At 41.9% G+C, this 27,077-nt stretch overlaps 1 protein-coding gene across 1 annotated transcript in view; it reads right to left on the reverse strand.

Moving 5' to 3' along the window:
- The window catches only part of SYNE1 (spectrin repeat containing nuclear envelope protein 1), a 346,443-nt gene that overhangs the window by 270,095 nt on the left and 49,271 nt on the right, over positions 1 to 27,077 (reverse strand). The window contains exons 2-6 of the mRNA XM_087817695.1: positions 21,848 to 21,909; positions 8,089 to 8,184; positions 5,523 to 5,606; positions 2,063 to 2,155; positions 1,035 to 1,213 (exon numbers count right to left, since the gene is read on the reverse strand). Coding sequence (XP_087673821.1) covers positions 1,035 to 1,213; positions 2,063 to 2,155; positions 5,523 to 5,606; positions 8,089 to 8,184; positions 21,848 to 21,909 — 514 coding nt within the window. The remainder of the gene's footprint in view (positions 1 to 1,034; positions 1,214 to 2,062; positions 2,156 to 5,522; positions 5,607 to 8,088; positions 8,185 to 21,847; positions 21,910 to 27,077) is intronic.

The following is a 27,077-nucleotide window of genomic DNA, read 5'->3' on the forward strand; positions in this document are numbered from 1 at the left end:
TTTGAATCATAAAAATATACACAAAATTAGAAAACCACCAATACACTTAAAAAATTAAACAAAACTATATAAATTAGTAACACTAATTATATCTTCCTTATGTTTATTTTTGTTTCTCCTCATTTTTGCTTTTCAAACACTTTAAAAATAGACCTTCCTATGTTTAGTGCCTCCATATTTTATAATGATCAGTACTTGTTTACAACTACTTTCCGGAAGTAAAAAATAGGACTCAGATTAGAGTTGGGCACTCAAAACAGAACAGAAAGTGAGTTAAATTTACATGTCGTTTAGGAAAATCACACAAAAGCACAGCTTCTATGTGAACAGATCTTACCACTGACAGCCTCTCACCACAAAATATTGGTATGATTAATTGAGAACTCTATTGAAATTGCACTTTTCTATCCAGCATCATCACACAAATGTACAGACCTGTAAACTTACTATACCTAGAAGGAAACAAAACTAGAAGCAAATTATCCATCCATAAAGCTGGAGTTGACAAAGGAATCTATATTCCAGATAAAAGATGAAACCAAAGGATAACATTTAAAAATAAAATTGCTAGAAACTTTTAGGAAATAAAAAACAAATATAACATTCCAAAATGTGAACCTTAGTTCATATTATTATTCAACAGAACCCAATAGTCTTACAATGAGATAACCACGTTTAAATCTTAAAATTTATTTGTGTAAAGGTTATTTAATAGGAGTAAAAGTCCAAACAAATGACTTTAATAGAATAAGCCCTCATGCTATTAATCAAAGTGTAGGGATTAAGTGACTTCATTAATCAGGCCCAACGACGTAGCTGAAGAAGGAATTGGCTTTACTACAGCACTTTCCCAGAGTATTAGTGATGACACACGTTTGTATTTTAACTCAAGGAAAGAGTGAAAGATGACCTGAAGCAAAGCCGTTCACTCAGGTGTCTCTTCAAACTTTGCACTCACTGGAGGCCACACTCACTGAAACACGTAACTCACGCTATTCAAGGGTCTCAAGTTTAACCAGACTCTTGGTCCTTACTTGGCTGCTGTGTGCTGAGCCCACTTTAACAAAGCCTTCTTAGCATTTCCTTGGGTCCTGGTGGCCACCTTCCGTTTGCTGGGGGGGCTGGCGGTCTCCGAGCTGACCGTGCTGTCCACGGAGGAGGTGCTGCTGGACAAGGACTCCAGTTCCGGCAGGTTGCTGGTCAGCTCCTCAATCTGTGTGCGTGGCAACAGCCGGTGAAATATTAGAATGATCTCTGCCCTTTCCTCAGACGCCTCGCTTTTCCAACTGAAAATGGTTTATCTGAACATCCTTAACACTGCCGACTACACGTAAGCTCTTAAAGGGCAGGACTGATCCTTACCCTTCTTTGTATTTCCTGCTGCATGAAAAACTGTATCTCTGCACCTTATATGCAGTAATAAATACTCGTTAAATACACGGGAATGAATAAAGAAAGCCTCATGGTTATGCAAATCCGTGGGGTGCACAACACCGAAAATGAAGCCTCATGTGAGCCACGGACTTGGAGCGACAATGATGTGTCCACATAGGCCCATTAGTTGTACAAATACACCACTTGGATCATGATGTTGGGTGTGGGGTGGCTGTGCATGTGTGGGTGCAGGGTTACAGGGGAAGTCTCTGTGCTTTACGCTCAGTTTTGCTATAAACTTTAAACTGCTCTAAAAAATGAAGTGTTCTTCTGGATGGAATGGCAAGTCCATTTCTCCCCTTAATGTCTAATAGGATCACAGAACTGCTCCCTTCCAGAGAACAAAGACAATCTTCTGAACTTCCTGCTCCAATATTTCATCTTCACTGTGCCCTGCCCACTTTTCAGATTGGGTACGGATGCCAGTTCTTTGGGGAGGTACATAATAATACCTTTACAGGGAAGAAGAAATTCTGCTACCAAAAATCAATGTATGTGTGAAGGTCAGATTTCTGCCAGCTTCAGAATCAACCCCAAAAGTGTGGCAAATGACAGCACTACTAAACTGCCCATCACTACATCCCCCCAGAGTGTTACATCAACTGACAAGGGAGCTACAGCTCAGTACCTGGAAATAGAGAATGATGGTCCACACCAGTCCGAGCACTATCGAGGGACGGCCATCAGCAATATCAGTGGAGTTAATGTTGACTAGTTTAATCTGTTTAAAGAGAAACACTGTCCTAGTAATGCACTAGAAGGTTATACCCCATTTAATTATGCAGTGATGAGCACTTTATTAGACATCAGTAGGACTTGGTCATGCCCGGGTAGTGATACACACGGGTAAGTAGGGTGAGCCATAATAAAAACTGCAAGCATGTGGTTTCAGTGGGAATTTCAGGAGCATTCATTAGGTGCACACGACAAAATTAACCACAAAAGAAAATAAAAAACTTTAAGGTGAAAACATAGGACATCATGCAAGGAATTACCAACAAAATGCCAGACAGAAAAAAAAAACACAACCCACAAGTTATTCTTTACATTCAGAACTTGACGGGAACTTAAAAGGAACTGTGATGAATAGTTTAAGAAGATACACTTACTTTGAAGTTTGTTACCAAATAGCATGAAACTTATGTTCTCTTTTACCTATAAAAGTCAGGAGTTAAAAATTCTAAAATGTGTACTAACCGGTGATCCTCTGTACATGGACTGACATGTAAAGCAAAGGAACAAGATGATACACACACATAAATAACCTTCGAAAGTCAGCATTATTTGTTCAAAGGGGGTAAAAATGGAGGAAGTACATTTAGAGCAGTTTTGGAGAATACATTTTAAAGGCAAAGGAAAGCCAAGAAATAGTAAAGTGGAAGGAGATTGTTAGTGGTTGGTTCCCTACTTTTGGGCACTGATAACTATAAAGTATTCAAGACACATGTTATTCTGTCTGCAGTTGTTCCCAATTATTTATTGCAATGCCTTCCCAACTATCAAAGGAGTTATTTGCTAAGTCCTAGCAAAATGGATTTTATTTGTAGATCGCCATAGAATACAATTAGAACCACTCATCCTCCTCTTCACAATCCCCAAACAAATACAAAAAATAGTAACAAAGCAGTCCTTAAGCTTCTAGCTCAGTATGTCTCAGCAACAAGTTCTTGAGCTGTTCTATTAATAGTAATAAAGTTCAGAAGTTTGTAAGTGGCTTACTTTAATAAAAATTTATCAGATGCAAAATCATCTCAGAAATTCTTTACTCGAGTAATTAAATTTGCTAGTTAAATATCAAAAAGGGGTAGAGTAAAAAGCCAACACAAACATGGTTGGAAATCATTTGATTCACATCTATGGGATTTTGTCTCACTGGTAATTTTCATTCATCATGTTCAGAGAGAGAGGAAAACTGAGAACTGCCATATAGATTATCAGTTCTTATGTGTCTACTTGTTTTAGGCCGAGCACAGTGTAAGACATATAACTCGTTTGCGGAAAACAAGGAACTTCAACTTCCTTTAACCTCTTATGACAGAACCTATTGCAATCTTTATAATCATTTTGATTACTCTGTTTCACAACTCCTCCAGAACTTTCTCCACATTCATTTTAGTATCCATGGACCACAAATTTATAATATATCCTAATTACTGTAAGATTACAGTCCACCCTCTTTATCCTTGGGTTTCAACTGCAGATCAAAAACATTCTAAAAAATTAGTTACATTGTTGCAGACATCTACTATGTAGCTAGGTTGTGCTTGCAGTGAACATGTACAGACTTTTTTTTTCTTATCTTATTCCTTAACACAGTACAACAACTATTTACATAGTATTTACATTGTGTTAGGTATTGTAAGTAATCTAGAGATGATTTTAAGTATACAGGAGGACCTATGTAGTTATATGCAAATACGACGCCCTTTTACGTAAGGGACTTGAGCATTCTTGGATTTTGGTATCTGCAGGGTCCTAAAACCAATCCCCCACAGACACTGAGAGACCATAATGTATCTCCTAGAGGACAGATCATTTCCCTTTCCTCCTCTCATTCTTTTTTAAAATGTGGTTGACTATAAGTTGAATTTCCTACCTCAACTGTGCTATGAAGTTAACATACTCAACATATAGAACCTAATGACCTTTTGCTCAACTTGTTAAAGAATTGTTTTTAATAATTATTTTCCCTCCTAAAAACTGTGTGTTCCACAATGGGTTACAAAGCACAGGTTTGTTTGTTTGTTTTTTACCTCCTCTCCTTTGCAAAATCCTATTAAACTTAAAATAAATTCTTAATAGCCTAGGAGTTGGGATGGGCAATAGAGAGACATCCAAAGAGACTGAAAAATTTCCAGAAGCTAGAAAGAGGATGGGGTCACATTAATGAATAAAACTAGGGAAGGATATTGGGCCAGTGGTTCTCAAAGTAAGCTCCTGAGAGCAGCAGCAAACACATCACTGTGACCTTGATAAGAATGCAGAACCTGGGACCTCACCCCAGACCTGCTGGACCAGAAACTAAGGGAGTGCAGCCCAAGAATCTATTTTAACAAAACCTCCAGGTGATTCTGACACACATCAATGTTTGAGAACCCTGGACTAGATCATTGTACTTGGCTCACATAATCTGAAAAATGTTGATTTTGCAAGCCAGAGACCAGTATGGATTGAGCTGTGTGCCCCCCTAAATGTATATGTTGAAGCCCTAACCCACAATGTGACTGTATTTGGAGGTAGGGCCTCCAAGGAGGCAATTAAGGTTAAACAAGGTAGTAAGGGTAAGGCCCCAAAATTACAAAAGGCTAAATCTAAGAGGATTGTGCAAACATTTTTGGAGGGAAATAAGGCAATATCTAACAAAACTACGTACACACTTACCTTTTGACCCAGCAATCCACTTCTGGGAATTTACCCAGAAAATGTACTTCCGATAATGTGGAAAGTATGTATGTACAGTTATTAATTGAATCATTGTTTCTGCTTGAATAACATTAGAAACAACCTAAGTGCTCATTCATAGGAGAGCGGTTACATAAACTCTGGCACATCCAGACCGAGGAATACTATGCAGCTGCGAAGACCAATGAGGAAGACCCCCACGAACTGACTCGGTGGCTGCCCGATATGCTACTCAATTTAAAAAGCAAAGCGCAAGACTGCATCTATAGTACACGACCTTCCTGTACAAAAGAAGGTGGCATATGAAGATACAGCTGCTCATCTGTGCAAAAGACATACAGGCATGATAAACGAGAAGCTGGAGCGACAAGCCACCTAGAAGTGTGTCTGTGCTTTAGTTAATAGTTTCAGGCCAGTTTGAATTTCTGTATTTTGACGGTTGTACTACGTGTACATACATGTACCATGTATAACTTCTTAGCAGTGGAGGGAGCCGAATGAAGCCCAGGAATGAAATCTCGGTACCCCCTTTTGCCACTTCTCTGTAAATCTAAAATTACTTTTACACTAATACTGCACGTGTGTGCTGTGGAGATTACATGCAGGGGTTTTACGCCGCACCCAATATTGGAAACATCTGCCTGCCCACACCTTCTCTCTCAAGTGTTTCGCTTTGTTTCCCTCACCTTCCTTCCTTCGAGGAACTTGAGTGCGGTGCCGATGTTGGCCACGGCGTGGATCCGCTTCATACGGCGCCCCTGTTCACAGGGCTGTGAGCAGAGGACAGGGACAGATCACAACGCACGCACTGAAAAGAGAGCTCAGCAAAAACTAAAGAGATAGCTATAAAATTGATTTAAGTGAATTTAACCCTTTGCGGTCGTATTAAATTTGGACATGGGTGTCGTACTGGTCGGAATTAAGAGCTTTCAGAGAAATTATGAACTGATACATGAATGAATAGAGTTAAGATTTGTACGGTTCCTTGCTGTGGTAGCTGAGAGTAGACATACGACCGGAATGGTAAAAAAGCTTTGGTGGTTGAGAGCAGACATACAACCGGAACGGTAAAAAAGCTTTGGTGGCTGAGAGTAGACAAACGACCGCAGAAGGTTAAATATACTTGAAGGATAGTCTAGCAAAACCAGCATCATTCAGTTTCTATAAAGGTGGGCAGGTACACCAAAGGGCATCACCCACACAGCCCCTTGACAGTGAACCCGTTTCCTCAATAAAGGCATTTCTCCTCGGCTCATCTGTTAACGCACTTGCCTGTCAGATTGCTGTATGTCTTAGAGCAGAAATTCACAAAGTTCCTACGCTGTCTACTGAGCCTGTTACTCCTATAAGTTAGGAAATATTTACGTGAAAAGCACTCTTGCTGTAGGTGTGAGGCCCGGGGTATGTAGGAGATCTCGGCACTTTTCTCGTAATTTTGTTGTAAACCCGAAACTGCTCTAAAAAAATGAAGTCTTTAAAAAAAGTACTTTTGGTCACTCACCATTTTTTTTTCAGTTATCCTAACATGGAAAGTTATTGACAATATTATAACATTTCTAGGTTTGGATGAGCAAAATACACGGAGCATAGGAGCCCAGGTTAAAAAGCAGGATTGTGGGAATGAAAATCTTACACCACAGTGTGTTCTGACCCGTGTTTGAGTTACTAAAATTTATCATGTGCTTTCTGTGTACCACAATGTTAATTTTAAAGCTCAAAACAATGTCAGTGAAGTAGACAGCATTAGCCTCCCCTACATGGACAGGAGATAAGTGGGTAATGAAGGTGAAGGAATTTCTCCATGATTGCACAGCCGGTAAACTGATCTCTTCTCTGTGTTACCCAGACCCAAAATAATCTTCCATCAAAGCTCCAAACTGAGTATGTTTTACTTCCCAATTATAGTGTTCCAGGTACGAAATTTTTATGTTATGATTTTAAACAGGTATTTAAATAGAAAACGTATTTTTTAAATTTTTTACTTTTATTTATTCTTTACTTGGGAACCTCTATCATACATGACATAATCCTATCATTGGTCCATACATGGCCTGTTTAGTTATTTACGCATTGGTTGAGGGTCCTTTGGGACCCTTAACTCTCCTACACTTGAGGGCTGCCTGGTGCAATTTGTGGCGTTGATAAGCCTGGAGGGCAGAATCCCAGAGACATGCTATCAGAGCTTGAGATCAGATGCTGGTGGAGGGTATGGGTAATGCCCACCCCTGCCTGGCTGAAATCAGACATGAGCAGAGGTGACACCCGGGCCACAGAAAGCATCTGCTACAAGATAAATCAAATTAGAGAACCTTATGCAACACTATTATCAGTTTGTATTTTTCAATAAACAACTCTTTTCCAAAAGCTATTTTGAGGACTCCCTTCACACAACTAGACAGTTATGTTCAGGCAAAAGCAATGTTTTAAAAACTGAATTACCAAGTAATAACGATTGTGTGGCTCTTGTCAAGATGCACGAGATAAAGAAAAAGAATGGGTTCTCCCCACTCCCAGCCCCGTGTTACACAACGTTACGGAGACTGTTTCCTGAGCTTCTCTTTTACATTCTGGTAAACATCATTTATAAATAGTTTATGTTTGCAATCTACTTATTCTCTACCACTCTGAAATAAAAATAAATATAAGCCAGAAAAGAATTTTATTATTTGAGTAATGTAGAAACATCTTACAGCTCACTGTCAATTTGTTTTTTATTTACTCTGCTGGTTTCGCTGTGTATAAAAGCAAAGGATTCAGAACGTGCTGTTCCTGCGCGAAATGACTGATGCTGGAGGATGTCCCCAAGCTTGTGCGAAAAGTGCCACGTGGGTTTCAGCTTACCTTTGAACGAACAGCTGTATAAGTACCAGGTATGGACTACAACCCTTTCCAAATGACAAGCAAACACTTAAAGTGAGGTAGATGCGTGTTTGTAATTAAGTTTCCAGGCACCACACAAATGCAACAATTAACCACCATGGACTGACTATTGAGGAAGTCTCTGAAAATGCTTCTAAGGTTGCTATTACTATATACAATGTTTTCAGTCCTCTAAAGGTGGGCAGGAGCAAGAAAGGGAATGTATTCCTTGCTCCTGAAGCGACCAATAGACTAGTGTTTCCTGCGTATTACTGACTACAAAAGAGAAAATCATTATCTCATAGGGGCAGAGTCCTTTACACTCCCAACTCCACACCCACCAATTCCAAATAGGAAGAATTTGACGAGTCTGGTTACAGGAAAAATTCTTACCAGTTTCTGCCCAGACAAGACTTCCAGGAGAGCGAGGAGCTTAACACCATCTTTCATGTCTTCAAAAAGATCTTCTACCAGCAGTGGGGGTTTCCGCTATAAAATAAAATAAAACAATAAAATAAAATAAGCAAAAACTGCCTTTTTCTCTGCCATTGCTTTGCTACTACTCACTGTGGTGAAATTTGTAGGAGAAATTTCTAAAATACCGAAATGATTTATTTTGGATACGATTGGCAATTACCTTTTTAGCTGTAAGGAGGGAAACAATCCTTTGGACGTAAACTTAACATTCAAAAACTTCAGGAGACTTGATGCTGGGGCTCTCACGTGCACACCAGCATCTTTCTGGAAAGGGGTTTGTTTTGGCCAGGATGGGATGGCGTGGAATAAGGGAAGGAAAAGAAGGTACTGCTGGTGTAAAAGATGGGAGACATTAAAGCAGGACCTAAATGGGGAGCAGGAGGTGCCCCAGGCAAACTGGGCCAACCTTTCAACGTCCCCGAGCGCGCCTATTACAGGGGCTTAACGCAGGTGCGGCACTTCCACAGGACAGTCTTTCCCAGGTACGCTTCTAGCTCAGTGCCCTGCCAGGGGCGCACTGTTGGCAGAGCCACGGGCACAGATTTCATCTCCCGCGGGTTCGCGGGCTATGTCTGCTTCACAGCCTGGCGAACCTTCTCTCACTGTGGCTCTGAACCCCGCGGGTCCCAGGTGCCAGAGTACAGACTGATCAGCGCAAGACCACAGCCACTACTGGGAAAATAAGTCGAGGCCCACTTTCAGTTCATGGAGGGTCTGTTATTGTTTACGAAGGTCAATAAAATAATATACTGGGGTTCGCCAACTGGACTTAAGGTCTGTCTTGGCTCAGAAGAAAGTAAAGACATGATGACGCTCATGTCAATGGTCAACGGAGGGTCAGGGTCCTCCGATTTCTCAGAGAATCACAATTTTTTTCTACTTATCACCTGGGGTCATCTCTACAGCTTTGTGATTCTGAATCATGTTAAAGGCCTGATGCTGGTTTCCTGACTTCCAAATATCTTTCTTTAATAAAAAAGAAAGAAATGTCTATGTAGAGAAATTTAGTCGCCAAGTATTTTATTGAAATGTGGCTTTCTTTTCTACCCACTGATATGAAGCATTTACATGTCTCTTATGACTGCATGGATTACAGTCTCTGAATGGTACAATTCTAATTTTAAACATAGTTTTTCTCTCTTTATAAACTGAACAGCTGAATACATTTTGTTCTCATGCTGTGAAATACATATTCAAAAATAACGGTTTTCATTTACAATCATTCTCGTTTAAATTCCACTGTTGACACTGCTTATTATTTATATAGCAAAAATGTAACAGCGACTGTATATTCTAAGCGTACAAAATTATTCAGAATAAAATGAGCCGTTACAATGAAAACTATCCAGTGCAACAAGAATCAAAATTATTGTATGAGATACATAATCATCAGAACTATGGTCTCCTTATCATTGCAAATGTCCATTCGTATCTTAGAATTTAAAAACAGTGGGAAACGAGGAAAAACGTTCATGCATATGTAATCTATTCAGTGAACAAATGCAAATAAAGTTTTTCATAGATTGTGTTAACCTGAAAATATATAAAGGAAATTAAACAAAGCAGGGGATTTTCATGAAATCATAAACAACCCAAGAAATCTGACACCGAAAAAATGATAATTGCATCCCTACGTCCATACGCAGGTCTCTGCCACTTCGAAGGACACTTTCTCTTGACCCCGTTTCTGCCTGTCCTGCTTCTCCTCTGGCGTCTCTGCCGGTGTCACCTGCTTCCTTCCCCGCCAGCTGCTCCTGCACGTGGCTCCTGGGAGTGGCCCTCACACCAGCAGCGGCCGCTGAACAGTTCAGCAGCCCACTGGCCTCTCTGCTCTGGGCACTGTGTTACCACCCTCTCCTTGACCTGGTCCTCCCCAAGCCTCTTCGACTGGCCCGCCTGACTTACAGGCCTCTTTCCTTTCTCTCTCCTTTCTTCCTATCTGTGGCCAATCGCCAAACTCAATCCCAGCTCCTCTGGTCTTTACAAAATGTTGCCTGGATGGACACGACCCTCCCACCCTTCTTTCCACACAAGTGTTCTCTCCTAAGCACTGCTGAGCACAGAGCAGGCACCCAATGTGTGCTGTTGGTTGATTGACTGATTGAATGAATGAATGAGTCAGTGAATATAGTTTTCTCAGAAAAATCATCTTTGTAAGCTCTTTGCTCATCTTCATGGACCTTTAAATGTGGTGCATGTATTATGGGCAAAGAAAAATGGTCTCCAGGTCTAGGAAATCACAGGCTGCAACACAACACAGGCCTAGAAGTTTCTGGTTTCCGAATGCCTTGTTCACTGTAGGAACTCGAATACTTGCTGAAGGAATGAATGCATTTTTCAGTTTTTGCATGGAAAAGAGTAGATGGTTTTTATTTGAACACAGATACCTAGAACACCTTCACCTTCCTCTTTTTTGTCTTAGCAAATTCCTGGTCAGTTTTCATCGCTCAGTTCATATGTAATCTTTTTCAGTTATCCAACTAGAATTAATTAACTTCTGCCCTAAGTATGCTGCTCAGATCACAAGGCTCACATTCTTTTATACTTAACTAAGTACAAATCTGTGTCCCCAGGAACTCAGATCCTGAGAAGTGGGATATATCTTTATACACTTAGTCCCAGGCACAGCTCTTACTTAGCACTAGTTGTCAGTAAATATGTAGATAAAACACACTCAACAGGGGTATTTACAAATGTCTTCTGGAATCTTAGGGAGATATGCACAAATACATCATGATGCCAAAATTTCTCTTTTTATAGGAAACATGAGTTGCTTCTGGACACTTTCCCACCAGTATCTTCCTATACAAAGTGCAGAGGTGCACTCTGATGGCTCTTAACACACAAAATAGAAATTGGGGGGGAAAATACGTTTAAAATACAAATACTTATGTCAATCATATGACATCAATTAAGGTGAAAGAAGTTCTGGGTGTTAGACTGAAACCAGCAATGTAGAAGAATATCAACCTACCTTGAAACATTACTGGCAAACCACCACTTTATCAGCAGATCCCCGCATCTGCTAGAATCTAAGCGTCCCTGAGTGGCAGACATCACATAGCCATCAAGGAGATTTACAGCATGAACGTTTTCGTCTTTAGCCAAGAAGGGAAATAATCACCGATCTCATGCCAGGAGCAGCCCAGGCCCTCACTTACTATCAATACTTTGAGTCTCAGAACAACTGGGCAGTTTAAATGCTGTGTCTCCTTCGAGAACAAGCTCCCAAAACATCCTATGACACAAAGAAACAGCGATAGCATCTGACTTTAAAACATTAAGGACATATCCTAGGGCTTAAAATGTGCAACCGCTAGATACCTAGTGATACCAATAAAACGGAACTAGAAAAAGCCTAAAGGACAGCTGATGGCACAGATAACTCTTTACTCCAGTTGGGACACAGCCTCCACCGAACACTGTCAAGCTTGGGGGAAACGACAGTCATCGCCTGAGAATTTCCCAGATGGCACGTAAAGCAGTCGCAAGCCAACGGCTGGTTTGCGAGGTGTCTTCTGTGCACCTGGAAACCCGTGTACACACAATGCCCATCACTTCTAGGCCCGGGCCAGCCACTGCCTCCGGCTTTAGGTAGGAGCTACTTCACAGGCTGAGAGACAGTATACGGGAAAAATCCCATCGCAGGATGGGCCCAGAACGCTTGCATGCTCTGATGGTTATCTGGTGGGTGGGAGCAACGAGCTTAACAACAGGAACAGAGCGAGTGGGAAGGGAAGAGGGACTGACGGGCAGATGTGGAGCAAATTACCTCCCCAAAGGTTGGCAAAGAGCCCACTGCGCTAAATGTGCAAAAAACACCAAAGTAGCCTCAGACCAGATGTGCAAAACCATGACTCTAACCACGGACAGCAGCCAAATGAAATCAATTCAATATCTAAAAGGTTTTTTCGCTTTATTCAGAAAATCAAATTAGGTTTTCCCAATATCTCCTGAAACGAGGTGAAGTAATTTAAATGTTTTCTGTGTAACGTTTTCCTTCCTCTCCCTTCACAGAAGCAGGAGTGTGATTGTTTTCCACCTCCACTTGGCAAAAGTGAGAAGATAGTTCCCGTGCTTTTTTGCTCCCTAGGCCGGATCACATAATCCTTTCCATTTCCTTAATTACTTCATTCAATTCCAGATAAATACCCCAAAGGCAATACCTGCCCTCCAGCCCACCTCTAAAAAGGCCTGGAAAACTATGCTCTTAACAACTTTCACATGTAATAAAATTCTTCTTGTTACGTATAAAAGCAGTTGTTTGCTAGATTCAGTACAAAGTTGGGGTTCTCCTTTACCCCCTCTTTTCATACCTCATAGCTGATCCATCAACAAGTCTGTTGTCTTCGTTTCCAAAACTCACCGGGGATCCAGCCATTTCCCGCCTCCTCCACTGCTCTGTCTTGGTGCCAGACACCAGTCTCTTGCTGGGATGACTTCAACAACCATCTGCTTTACCTCCCTCCTTCTGCCCCGGGCCCTTTTCAATCTACCCTCAACACAACAGATAATCTGCCTTCTCCACCCCCCATCTGCCCCCATTAGGATGTGAGTGCCATAAAGCAGGGATTACTTTTTCTGGCTTGTCCACTGCTTGCTACATCCTCAGTACCTAGAATATTGCTAAACATATAAACAGCATGCGAATATACTGGTTGAATGAAGGCACAAATAAATAAGATATAGTTCTGAAAGAAGGAACTTTGACAAACATTATAAAAATGTTTCTTAATCTGTATACACTTTGCTGGAACTATACCTATGTTATCCATAAATTAATACATCCTGTTAATAAATTAATGCTTGCTGAAATTCACTTTCAAATGACCTCTTGTCCTTCATAAGCTTTTAGTTACATATTTGGAAATACCCAATTTTTATCACTGTGTTTAGGATTACCAAGCTACAGTAGCTTTAGAAAAACAACAAAGAATGATTTCTGGGGTGAATAGTTACATTTCCCTTTTCCTCTCTGCTGCCCTCCCTCCCCATCTTAGTTCATCAGCGATCCCACCGCAGTGTACGCAGGAAACAGATGGGAGAGACACTCAGTTCCGAAAGCGTCTCCCCGTCAGCTTTCGGCGCTGCTGGTGGAAGGACGACTGAAGTACAAAGCAGCCCCCGAAGTGATATTTTATGAACATGAAGATGTCAATCAATGTCATCATTACCCTGGGTTATCAAAAACACACGGAAAGTCAGAAGTGTTCTTTTTAAAGAAGTGTGTGAATATAACTTGGTATTAAAACAAAATGTGCTCTAAATAGAACCTGGTATGGGTGGGATCGTGCCCCCACCAAGCGATGTGGAAGCTCTAACCCCTGTACCTCAGAATCTGATCTTATTGGGAAACAGACCCTTTAGAGAAGTGATTGAGTTAAAGTGATGTCATCAGCACAGGTCTTAATCCAACACGCCGAGTGTCCTTACATAAAGGAGAAATTTGGACACAAACGCAGAGAGGCCCAGAGGCAGGGGCTGAGCTAATGCAGCAAACCAAGGAGTGTCCAGGAATGCAGGCGGTCAGCAGCTAGGGAGAGGAAGGAAGGAGTCTTGGGGGGGCAGGGCTGTCTAGCCTCGAGAATGAAAAATCATCAATGTCTCACTTTAAGCCGCCTGGTATGTGGTACTCTGTTATGGCAGCCTTAGCCAACTCATACAGAACCTAGCTAATCTTTTATGATACTTTTGTTTTTAGCTCTTCTAAAACGTGAAAAAAAAAACGCTCATATCATGCCTACGGTCATCTGAAAATTACCGTTTAAAATGCTTAGTGCCTGCCCTTAATAGCTGCAGGGATCTAAGGCACTCGGGTGGGGAAAGGGCTGTTTGTTGCATATTGAAAGAGAAATTCCTTTTATAGAAACAGTAAACAATGGCTATTTGAGACCTATTTTTCCCCCAAAGGACTTTTTGCCAAACGATATATTTATTTCCCAGCCAACTATAATAAACATGAATCAAGGGTGCCTAAATACAAATATAGCATTCTATTCCTCTTGTTAAAATGAAAGAAAATGCGAAACTACCAGCATTTGATAGGACCATAACCAATGTTCATGTCAAGATTACTTGTACTATCTTCTTCTAATTAAAACTTTAACTTGAGAAAGTTTTTAGTAAGACGCATCTTTAACTGTTCCCTCTGGGGGCCAAGGTGGCACTCTACAGTTATAATAATCTACAGATCTTGCATAAAATTTGGGAATTTCCTAAGATAGATAAATTTTAAAATATGAAAGAACATCTTTTGAACTGTCAATTCAAAAAAAAATTTATTCTAACATAAATGCTTTATTCTAAAATGCAAACTGCTTTGTTAGACCTAAAGAGCATGTAGCCATTCGTTTGGAATCCCCTCAAGTTCAAGTCCACCCCTCCTGTCTTCCCCTCTCCCTCATCCCGAACTGCGGTGTCTCCACACCCATTCCTCCTGTTCCCACTCTGGTCTCCGAGAGGGGTGGGGGGGTCTCTCCTCTGGTTCAAACCCCAACCCCACCTGTGCTCTTGATTTCCGCCCCACTCTGCCCGGGGAGCCTCGTGTCTTCAACATAACCTTCTTCGTTTCCTTCATTTCAGCCTGCCCCTCTCTACTAGTTCTCGATTCCCTGCAATACAGACACACACTTAAAACCTCCTCTTATAAAAACAGCCCTTCCCAGCCCCCATGTGCCGCTTTAGCTAACCCTCTACCTCATGAACACGTACCCTATGCCCCACGCCCTAACACCCTTACCCCCCATGAGCGCACCGGTCTGCCGGAGTCGGGTTTCTTCAGGGACGTGCCCACACCCAGTGCTGGCCAGTGACGTCCTAAGTGCCACGCCAAACGGTTCGTCTCTGTCAAGTCCTTTCTCTAAAATGGAGCTTCTCAGCTCTTCCCCAAACCTGTGCGTTCCCCATCTCTGTAAGGATCTTAACCGTCTGCTGAAGCCGGAAACCTAGAAGTCCTTCTCGACCCTCTCCTCCAGGATTCCGAGGAATAAATAACCCAGGCCGCCCTACACATCCTCCAGGCTGTCCACTCTTCTCCAGCCCCCACGGCCACTTCAGTCCAAACGGCCCTCACCTGCCATCTGACTTACTGCGAGTTCGCTCTACCTCCAGTCTTACTCCTTTCTCTTCTAATTTATTTGAGAGAGAGGGAGGGAGGAAGATGAAAGAGATTGAGAGAGAGGTTTAGGGCCTGAGATCGTTTCATTTTTCTGCCTAAGATTCTTGTTTTATTGATTTCGTAGAGAGGAAGGGAGAGGGAGAGAGAGAGAGAGAAAGATCAATGATGAGAGAGTCACGGATTGGCTGCCTCCTGCACGCCCCCGACTGGGGATCGAGCCCACAACCCGGGCATGTGCCCTGATCAGGAATCAAACCGCAATCTCCTGGATCCTAGGTCGACGCTCAACCACTGAGCCACTCTGGCCAGGCTCTGACTAAGACTCTAAAGTATCTCACTGCCTATGATGCGGCGACATTCAAACTCTCTTAAGGACTGACCTTTGTTTTTCTCTTGGTTGCCAATCCACTCCTGACACCCACATTTTCAAGTATTCCTGAACTTCTTCCATTTCCTTTACTGTACCACGCTCTTTCTCACCTCTCAACTTTTCTTGAAAACATTGGTACCTTCACCTACCCAATGCCAGGCCATTTGCCAGGCTCCAGCTTAAATGTTTCCTCCTATGAAAGCCTATTCTGACGCACTCCTCCGTGTGGCCGGTCGTGTTTCCCACGTGCTCCCTGACCTCCTGTACTTCCCCTCTCATGGGACCGACCACACACACTTCCCTGGGCTATCATACCAGTTCCACCACGGCGTGGGCTGTTCCTGTCTTCGTTCACCACCGTATCCACAATGCCTGGCACCAAACAGGGGCTTGAAAAGAATATGATGCCTGAAGAGCTAAGTAAACAAAGGTGCACGGGAGTGTAACACAGTGGTGAGCGCCCGAGCTTCGGGGTCCTGGGATTGGGTTCTCACTATTGACGAGACCTTAAGATCATTAATTAACTCTGAACTTCAACTTCATAATTTATAAAATGGTGAAAATAATACTTATATTTGATTGTTGTCATGAGGATTAAATAAAATGAAAGGTAAGATTACTAAAGCACAGTAACTGGAACATGGTAAGAGCTCCATAAACGGCAGCCCCGAGATTTAGAAACATTTTTAGCAAAGACTGATGATAAGCTGAGCTGAACGAGGACCTAACTTTGAAAAACCATTACTCTAAATCAATATTGGGCTGATTGAAAAAACAAATACTCCGCCTTCTTTCACTGACAGAGCAAACAGAACAGGAAGATTCGGGTTTCTTCTTGAAAAGGAAGAAAATGATAGAGTTCATGTCTAAATGTAAAACCCTTTCTGGAAGGAATTATCAGGTGCATGAAATAAATACACCCTCTGATTTTTGTTATTGTTACATTACATCCTATGGACAATTTGTGATTTGCAATGTTTTGTACAACTGCAGAACCATAAAGACTTCAATTTGAAAACAAGACAAACCGAAAAAAATGAACTGATAATTCCATCCACAAGTTTGAATAATCTACATGCGTACAAAAACAGCACAAAAATGCAGAAAGTTCTTGTTTTCCCACTTTTAATAAGATTTTTGTTTTCAGAAAAGCATATTTTTGCAAACAGATCGCTCTCTTATTTACACCCTATCTCTTCATACTATCATAATATTTACAGAGAATTGTTGCAATCGAATAAAATGTCATTAGTAAAAGAGTTTGTGATTTTAATGAGAAATAGTTTCTTAGTTTGCAACTGAGCAAAGCAGACAAGAACAAAAGTGAAAATTTCTCATTAAAAACCCTCCCCACATTCATCTCCATGAAGCAGCTCTCGAGCATCTCCCAGTGCAGCTAAGATCCAACGACCCTTCGAGAGAAGGATCAATCTTTTTGGCTTCTCAGTTCAACATCCCATCTCTTAAACCTGCCATCATCTATTATTAAAGTTATTTTTGGAAATTTTCAATTTTCAAAGAAGATTTTGATGAAACAGATATAAACTTTCTAAACAAGGACTCTTTTAAACTGTCCTTTAAAATAAAAGTACCTTTGCAGCGTGTGCCTACCGCTCAAAGCAATATACAGATGAGGTACCATAGAACTGTACACTGGAGACCTATATAATCTTATTAACGACTGTCGCCCCAATAAAGTTAATTTACAAAATTAAAAAAGTACTTTTGGTTTGCTTAAGAACTTTAAAGTAAGCATGGCAACAGCCAGACAGTATAAGAGAATTCGGGATGAAATGGTTTGTCATTCTAGATTAAACCCACAAAGAGTCCCATGGCGGTTAAGAAAAAGCTCTCAGACAACAGAGATCCCACAAATTATCTACAACCTGCATTCTAGAAAAGAGTTTAAACTCTCGGGTTTTCTTTCCCTGCCCATTCAGCAGCTTTATCTTTTCTTATTCTTAGAAATAAAACAACCTGTCACGTTACACAGCGAAAGTAAAAGGTGAATTAGGACTAACATCTTGAGCAGCAGCATAAAAATGTTTTGGACGTGGGTCCTTTTCTGACCTTTATTGGTAGACGCCGACAGAAAAGTGCGGGAAGGAAAAAACACGCAATCAAGGAATAACGTGCCCTTTAACTCTTTTAAATGGTCTGGTTGTGAGATTATCTGAATACTTGCAAAGCATGGAGCTATGTACAGCAGGGACTCATTACCACACAAGGAAACACTGGCTCTGATGGGGGAGGGAAGTTCATTACTCTCTCAGTCCAGGACCAAGTCCCTGCCTCTCTATCTCACAGGCTTGGGAGAAATTCTCACGTGCTTCAAGCCAGACCTGAGGAACTTGGGGCCTGTTACGTAACGAATGTGTGTTCTCCCAAATCCAAATGTGGACGCCTTACCCCCCGGTGTGGTGGTGTTTGGAGGTGGGGCCTTGGGGGAGTCACGAGCTGTAGATGAGGTTGTGAGGTGATGCCCATGATGGGACTAGTGTCCTTATAAGAAGAGGAGGGAACTAGAGTTTCCTCTCCTCTCTCTCTCCCTCTCTCTGTCCCTCTGCCACGTGAGGACACAGCCAGGAACCGGACCCTCCTCAGGAACCAGGAAGCAAACCAGCTGGCACCTTGATTTTGGACTTGCAGCCACCCAAACCGTGAGAAATAAACGCTCGTTGGTTAAGCGCTCAGCCTACAACAGCAGCCCCAGCTGACTAACACTGGCTCTAAATTGGTTAAGTATTTACTGGAAAAAAGTAAACAAACACACAAACAACGCACCAAACCAGACTCCATCTGACCCAACAAACGGCAGGACACCAGGTCCTTCCAAAGCGGGCGGCAATCACGGTTCCGTCCCGGGGCAGGCTGGTGGTGAGTAACAGGGCGAGACACCGGCCTTGATGATTAACAAGCAAAAAGAGGAAAGTTGGCCTCAAGAGCCTCTGGGGGATAAAGAAAGCCCTTGAAACAGGTCAGGTTGTTTCGTCTGGATTATTTTTTGGTGAGAAATATTTTTATTCTAAGTACGGCCTTGGTCTGCTCTGTGAGTGAAAACCTGCTGTCGGGGGAGATACCTGTGTGTGGCTGACGGGTGATCAAGGACCAAGGACCAAAAGTTTAAGAAGCTGTTTTCATGAGAGACTGAGTGAGGCTCTGGGCATGACCTATGCTTCTAGGAGCCTGTTGAGAAGGGGGGTGCGGGCACATGCAAGTGCTTGTTGTAATGTCCACAAGGTGTTGCCGGGATGGGACCGAGCACACTCCAGCCTCAGAGAATTGCTCGGGGAGCAAACCTCACAGAGACAGCAGGAAAAGCGACACAATGTCCTGGTCCAGGGCCTGACTCAGAGAGGTGAAACTGACCTTGTTTCTGCTGCACGTGAGAGGTTCTCACGCTCAGAAGTCAGTGCACACACACAGCGGGGAGGGAAGCGTGTGCTTCCTTTTCATTTGGGTGCACATGTAAGTGTGAGCTGCCACGAGACTATGAGGCCGGGAGCCAGCATGTGCTTTTACAGGGACACGGTGCGCAGAGACGCAGACGTGAACATGGGACCCCAATGGGGGCGGGAGACTGAGAGAGAGAGAGAGGCTGGGTGGGCTTGTAAGCGGGGAGGAGACAGGATGGGAAGGCTGGAGATCGTACAGGCGTGAGACAGAGAGGATCGGGAGACTGAGAAAGAAACAGGGCTGGAAACAAACACAGAGGGACGAAGGTGGGCCAAGCCTGGCGGGGAGGGAGGGGTGCGTCGGGGATCGTGTGTCAGCTGCGGAGCCGGATGGAGACACATCCATCAAGGCTACAGTGATCCTGAAACTCTCAGCAGCCAAGGAAGGGCAATGGGGTCAGATCTGATTTTCTGAATGTTTCTGAAATATAAGTGAGTCAGGAAAGAATAATGTCCTTCAGTGGATCTGTGGGTTCGGGCTATGTTTGGAAGATGCCACAGTGTCAGTATAAATAAGTTGAGGGTAACAAGTGTAGGGATCACTGCTCTGCTTCCGTTTTTCAGTTTCCGAGATGACCCAGGAAAGAAAATAATCACAAGTTCAGAGAGAAAGCTTCAAAAGAACAAAAACCTCTATCACGTGAAGGTTACAATGGAGCATCTGTGGAGGCAGTAATTTTCTGGGTCTTTCAAAATAATACTATAGATGCAAAAATGTGCAAAATAGGGAAAACACATGGACTCTAGAGTCATGTCAGGATCAAAATCTCAGCAGCACCAATTTATGAAGTTGAAGCCTATAAATAGCCTGTGTCACCCACTTAGCCCAGTGCCAGAAATTTATCGTTGCTTTTTTCTCCAGTAATGTCTTTACTTTCATAACAAAAAAAGAAAAGATATAGACTCTTTGCTGTTATTTTTATCCAGCACCTCTGTATGGTGCTCAGCACTCTGTTTAGAGCTATTAGGAGTTATAAAGAAATTCCAAGAATTAGCACATGCCTTAAAGACTTCACAACTTTACTGGGAAGCTGAGATTGGAAACAGTACAAAATAACCTGAGACATGCTGGACCTCGCCTGTGCTACAGGTTCTGGATGAGCGCCGAGCTTTCAGATCCTCCTGCACCAGAGGCAGGAAAACCAAGGAAAGGAGGAGGGTGGCCCTGGAGGGCGGTGCAGGGAAACTGCTAACAGTCTCGGAGCATTTGCTAGGGGACGGGCCACACTGTTTCACACGTGGTCAGAAATGACTTCACAGATGAGAGAGGCTTAAACCACACGGTAAAGGTCGGGCTTAGATGTTTAGATGGGAAGTAGCAGGGGCGAGGTCACAAAGCAGAGCTGGAAGAGGCCAGGAAAAAAATACACCACACATTTGTAAAGCCCACTGCAATAGCAGTTATCCCGTAACTACGTAAAGTAATATGTTATGATAGTTCTATCAGGACTGTGAGACTTAAGGTGATTTTTACTTTCTTTACATTTGTAAGAGGTTTATCACTAATATGACTTATAATTAGCATGTAATCTTTTAACAGGATGAAAAACACACACAATAACTCTATTTTCATTTTAGGAAACAATAACTTCCCCAGTGGATGACAATTCTGTAGTGTGATTGCTGCTGGCACCAGCCAGGACCTGAGAAAATGACAGGCATTTACTGTCTTTTCACAGGGCAGAATCTGGGGGCACCACTGGGCCAGAGATTCCCTTCTCATCAAGTGGCTCTCGGGAAAGGATTACAGGAGAGATAATCCAAGTTCTCCCTGTACATAGACACATTCTTCTAGTCTTCAATCTTGGCTGCACCGTGAGCTTTTCAAGGCCTGGGAAAGTGTCTCACTAATTTTTTTCTGTCTCCAAAGCCTCTTACAGACACACAGTAAACAGTTAATTTGAACAATTAGACTGGAACACATTACCATGTTTCCTTTGCTTCTGAACTATAAAGGAGACTTTGGGGGAGTCCCTTGTCAAAAACTGCCCCTAGGGCTCTGCCCTGCACACTGTAGGCTCAGCTCTTAGCAAAAGGATCCTCTAACTGAAGTCAGACAATTGTCCCATTATCTGCGTTAATTTTTACAAATGCAATGTTTTTTTGTTTGCATGTTTTTTAATAGCAACATAAGAGATGAATTTTATTGTAATGTAGCTATACTGGAATTTGTCTCATATTAGTATTTATGTTGAAAGCCATTACAGTGTACAAACACAGTCACTGATACAACCTAACTAATGTCAGTGTCAATAATCTCAGAATGATTAGTCTGTTTCGTGTCCTGCTACCACGGTTACTTTCCTACCAAAGAGCCTATGAGGGGAGACTAGACACTGTCACAATCTCCTCCCATAAAATTCTTTGCTCAGGGCAGACCACTCCTTGCTTCTTTCTGTTCCAGATCAAAACGAACACAAAAAAAGAAAACCCAGAACCAATTCTCCTCTTCGTATGGCACACGCATTAGTACAGAAGAAGTAACTGGATGAATGTTCATCAAGGTTCCTGGGACTGACACGAAGTAACCTCTCGACTCTAGCTGTCCTTTCATTTCTCCCAGAGGCAATGGAGCAAACACTACCCGTAGGCGCCAGTTAAACTGACAGGGCTGACAATATCACTGATTAGAAACTGCAACCACAGCAAAAGCAGCACTACTTTCATACTGTACGTTCAATGATTTATCGGCTCAAACTAGGTAAACACAGAATTCTAGGTAGTTTCCTTTACCTTGGCCAGATGGGAGTTGATCCATTTTGTGAAAGTGCGTTTTTGTACTAGCTCTTGCTCATCTAGAAGGGAAAAAAAAAAAATCTAATTAGACAACAGAGTATGTCATAAAGTTATATCATGAAAATAATTCAGTTACACAACTCTAGAATTATTTAATATTATGTTATCTTCTAACTCGTTTCAGCAATTAAAAGAAGAGTCAGTACAATTTAAGTATGTTAACCAATTGGAATATTCCTTTAAGAATTATCAGCAAGTGCTTTAAAATTTACAATACGTTAGCCCTATGTTTACCTTCGTTCACTTATTGAAAGTTTACCGAACAATTATACCTCAGTAAAGCGCTTTGTAAGAAGTTCACCGAGACCAACCAAGGGCCAAGTTTTGCGCCCAATGCACAGCCATAAGATGAGCAGGGCAACGTCTCTGCCCTGAGACACCCACAGGTGGAGACAGGCACAGGCATGGAGAGCTGCACGCATCACGCAAAAAGAGAAAACCCGCATTGAAAAGAACCCGGGAAGGTGCAGGGAGGCTTCAGGCGCAGACACAGGCAGGAAGGCCGGAGGGGGGCCAGTCTGACACCACTCAAAGAAAGGCTGAATTCCAGTCGTTCCACCAACATTCGCTGAATGTCAAGTGTTTATAAAACTCTAGACTAGGTGTTGCGAGGAACGCAGATGAACAAGGTACAGCTTCAGGTCCTCGCCCTTTGAGAAATGATGCTCAGATCTACGTTTCTAGGGAATGGCTCCCGGGCTTCAGCTCCGAGCGTCTGCCCGCCTGCTAGAACATAACCCCACGAGGACAGTACCTTTCTTCTCCTTGCCTACAAATATGACAAGTAACCACTGTCGAATGAAGAAAATTAATAATAAAACATTTAGATCTGGACAGATTTTGGATAGATCCATAGAATTTAGAGAGCCATCACTTCCAGTGCACTTTAAGCATGTACTTACTTCAGTTTTAACTTTTGAGTACATACCAAAAGCAAACCGGTATTAAGCAGGCGACACTCCTCGGGAATTCAGGTAGACATTTTTCTGAGCACACATGTTAGTTCCAAACACGGTAGAGCTTGATTATATCCCACAAGTAAACTCAGTTCTCTAGTGATAAAAAATCCCGGAGAACAAGAAGTTGACCCTGTCTTAGGTTTAATTCTCTAATTTTGTTAGTGGAACCTAAGATTCACCTAGTTCTTAAGCCAGTCACCTGAAGGTCATCCTTGGATCTTCCCTCTTCATCCCTACACCCTCCCCCCTTCTCCTGTACCTTGAGTCTTGATTCCTTCCTAAAGGTCAGTCTGGATGTACGTGTTGGGGGGGGGGAGCACTGGTTATGGAAGTTCTCCAGGTGTTTCACCCTTGAGGCTCTCATCCCTGGTTGTGCTAGAACAGTTTGTCCCACAGATCTCAGGAGTTGGAGGCTGGGCCTTGAGAGACGTCTATATAGGAAGACTATTGCATGCACAGGGTCCTGGGTTAATGACGTTACAAGAAATAATCCCCCAATTCCAAGGCAATGGCCGTCTCTAGAAATGAGTGAAAGATAAAGGGAGCTGATTCTCAATTTCTATATTTCATTGCCATGCTTATGTATTTTTTCAGTATTTTGACTTTTCAGGGCAAGATCATGACAGATGCAGAAATGAAGCCCGGCTTTAAAAGGGTGATTAAATGTGACCAATAAGAAACTGTCACACCTAATTAGAGTCACCAGTTTTCCTCCTGATGAGTCATAACTGACAGTGACTGGCTTTGCCCTGGGTGAGTTACTCATGCACCTGGAAGCACAGAGCTGCAGTGAAAGGTGGCCTGGGTTGTTTGGAGCCTTCCCAATCAATCACGAAAAATTTGCTGTCTAGAAATATGGCATTTTCATTTTACCGCATCTAACAAATTTACCATATATATTACATAAAACTGTAAAAAAGAATCCTATGGTAACTATCTTTTAAATGTCATTACTAAATTAAATGAATTTTTAAATACATGCCAAAAAGTACCCTTTTAACATATGGTATTTTCAAAAACGCTAACAGTAATTGAAATTAACATATTTCAATACATTTAACAAATTCTTCTGTAAGAATTTATTTCTGAGGGATATAGCATTTCATATATGGGCAAGCACATAAACGTGGCATATTTTTATCAGAATCATAAACATCATGAAAAACAAAATACTGAATTAAATGTCATCTTGAATATAGGAATACACCAAAAAAGGACAGTTTAAATAAATAGACATAGTTGTTAAGTCTGAAATTGCCATGTCTGACAAAAATATTAGAGTATCATGTATTGGTACATTCACTTTTGATTGGTGCATTCAGATTGCAATAGGTTATGATTAACTTTTTGGTTTTTGCAGATTATTGTTACATACTTTAGGTGCTTTAATGACAATAATGACTTAAAGAAAATCTTACGGATTTCAATTACCTAAAAATGTAAATGTTAATTTTTAAAAATCATACATTTACAATCATAATGTTCCTAATTGTGCCTAATAAAGTAAGTCTTCATGTTATTTTTACGTAGATGGATTTATCTCAGTAAAAAAATTGGAAGGGATTTAAAAACAGAAATATAGAGAAAAATTTTGACACAACAAAATAATGTGGCTAAAAAGGAAAAAAATAGTAACAAAAACATAAGGTGGCAATGTAATTATCATTAATTAAATAACAGCTACAGTCAGATGACCTAACTCAAATGATTTGTTTTGGGATCAGAATTATATGATCCCAATTATAGATCTATAATTACTAAACTCCACCACGAATTTTGTTATACATGAGTAGGGTCTAAGCTTTACTGAATATTTCAATGTAATGAAATACTTAGTTCAACATAATGAAATAAACAGTTTCTAATTACCCAATGTTTAGATTTTTAAATTAAAGACATAAAGAAAAACAAATTTACAGGACCAGGTTGTAGCTGATTGCAAAATATGTCCACAAATTCCTCCCGTCCTGGTCAGCACACCCTTTGCAATGTTACAGTGTTGCTTCTCCTACCAGAATGTAGTCAATTTCTCCACTCCTGAGCCTGGGCTGGCCTTGAGATTTGCTTTGACAAATAATGTGGCTAAAAGGATTGACTTTATGTGACTTCTAAGGCTGGGCCTTAAGAGGCCTGGAGGTTCCATCTGGCATTCTTGAAGCTCTGCCCAAGGAAGCTGGTCTAGCATCCTAGCAGGGTGGGGAACCTTTTTGCTGCCAAGGGCCATTTGGATATTTATAGCATCATTCACGGGCCATACAAAATTATCAACTTAAAAATTAGCTATGACAAAAGCTCCCAGATTTATTGAATTTTGAGTCCCACCTATGGCTGCCTTGGCAGGGCCAGACCAAATGACTTTGTGGGCTGGACGTTCCTCACCCCTGTCTTAGAGGAAAGGAGTCCCTCAGAGGAGAACTGACCCCTTCCCACCCCCTGCCAGGTGAAATCCAACACCAACTGACAGCCCTATGGATGCTCCAGTTGAATACAGCCACATAAGTGGGCCCAGGAATAGCCAGCAGAAACATGAGAAGCCATAAGGTGTTATTGCTTCAGCTACTAAGTTTGGTGGTTTAGCAAAGGCTAGGTAAAACAGAAGTTGCTACTGAGAGTGTAGTGCCACTTTAATGAAAATCTAAAACATGTGATGTTGGCCTTGGGACCTGGTGAAGAAGTATATTAGTGGAGGCTCAAAGAACAGGGAGAGGACGGCTATGGAAGACTGGAGAAAGAGCCACGCGTACTGTATGTATTATATATTTTATCATCTGCAGTAACTCAAACTTGTGTATCTGGTTAGAGAGATTTCCCTGCTGAAGGCTGAAAGTGTCAACTGGCTTCTTATAAGTGACTGGAAGAGAAAGAGATAAACCAAAGAAGGAATTTTTTAATTTGTAAGCAGAATCAAGAGGAAACCTAAGAGGCCTGTGATGTGGTAGATTAGAAAATATGATTTGTCATTTCCAGTCTCTCCTGGAAAAAGATCTGCAAAGTAAAAATAGACTCAAGATAGCAATAAATCAAGGGTGTGACTGTAAGACTCATTGTGAAGAACACTAAAGATTTAGGCGGTGCCTCGCTGACCTTCCCAACTAGAAAACTAGCGTCCAAGGATCTTAAGAACATTGTCCATAGCAGCTTCACATGAGGTCCAAAGTTGGTTTCAGACTTTGGGTTTGGGGGGCACAGAATGAATTCCAAGCAGATTTTTAGGAAGCTAACAAATTTGTTAAGCAAAAACACCACCAGCTTGCACTAAGGGGCAGGCCAGTTCAAAATGAGGAGAAGACTTGGGAAGCAGAAATTTTTATGGCTAAGAAAAAAGCTAAGGAAACGATTAGCCACAAACATGTGACACTTCTTATCAGAAAGACAAGGAATGTCCCTTGCCCCTGGATTAAAGAAACCGGCTGCATGTGTGGGGCTGGATTTCAGAATTACTTTGGACCATGATCACCATCTCCTTTTTATTCTTCCCTTCTTTGGACAGAAGCATCTCCTGAAATGACTAATCTTCTGTCTCATCATTGCAGGCTGGGTCAGTAGGAAGCAGTAATCTCTGTTTTAAGTTTACAAGTCTGGAGACTGAGAGAAATGACACCTGAGGAGCCTCACCCATACCTGGACCAGATGTAGACCACATGATACTGAACTTGGAGCTTGATGCCATAACTGGATGAGACTTTTGATGTCTTGAAAGGGGATGTCTGTGTTTTGATATAGAAACAATACATATAATGGTGACCAGAGAAAAAATTTCTAATTATGGCCACAAAATTCTCTGGTCCCAATATGCATCTTCCCTTATAATGTGGCTTTGCCCTTCACCCCATCAAAGAGTAGAACTGAATTTCCTCTCTCCTTGAATCTGATCTTGTTTTGCACTTGTTTTGATCAATAATGTAACAGAAACAACTTTGTGCCATCTGATTCTAGGCCTTCAGAAGTCTTGCAGTTTCTTTTTTTAGATGCCCTAAATCACTGTCCTAAAACCACCATGAAAGGAAAGCAGCAGGACAAAAGTCCACGTGAAGGAGAACTGAGATGTCCTCACTAACAGCCAGAACCCACTAGGTGAGCCTATGTTGAACTTTCCTGCTCAAATAGTCTGCAGACAAACTCAACCCGGGTGAAGCCAGCAAACTGAGACCTGTCTTAGGCCTCAAGGCTGGCGCATCTGTTACTCCCCCCCCCCCCCAATACGTACC

Source organism: Miniopterus natalensis, chromosome 5 (assembly GCF_054644295.1).
Source record: "Miniopterus natalensis isolate mMinNat1 chromosome 5, mMinNat1.hap1, whole genome shotgun sequence".
NCBI lineage: Eukaryota > Metazoa > Chordata > Mammalia > Chiroptera > Miniopteridae > Miniopterus > Miniopterus natalensis.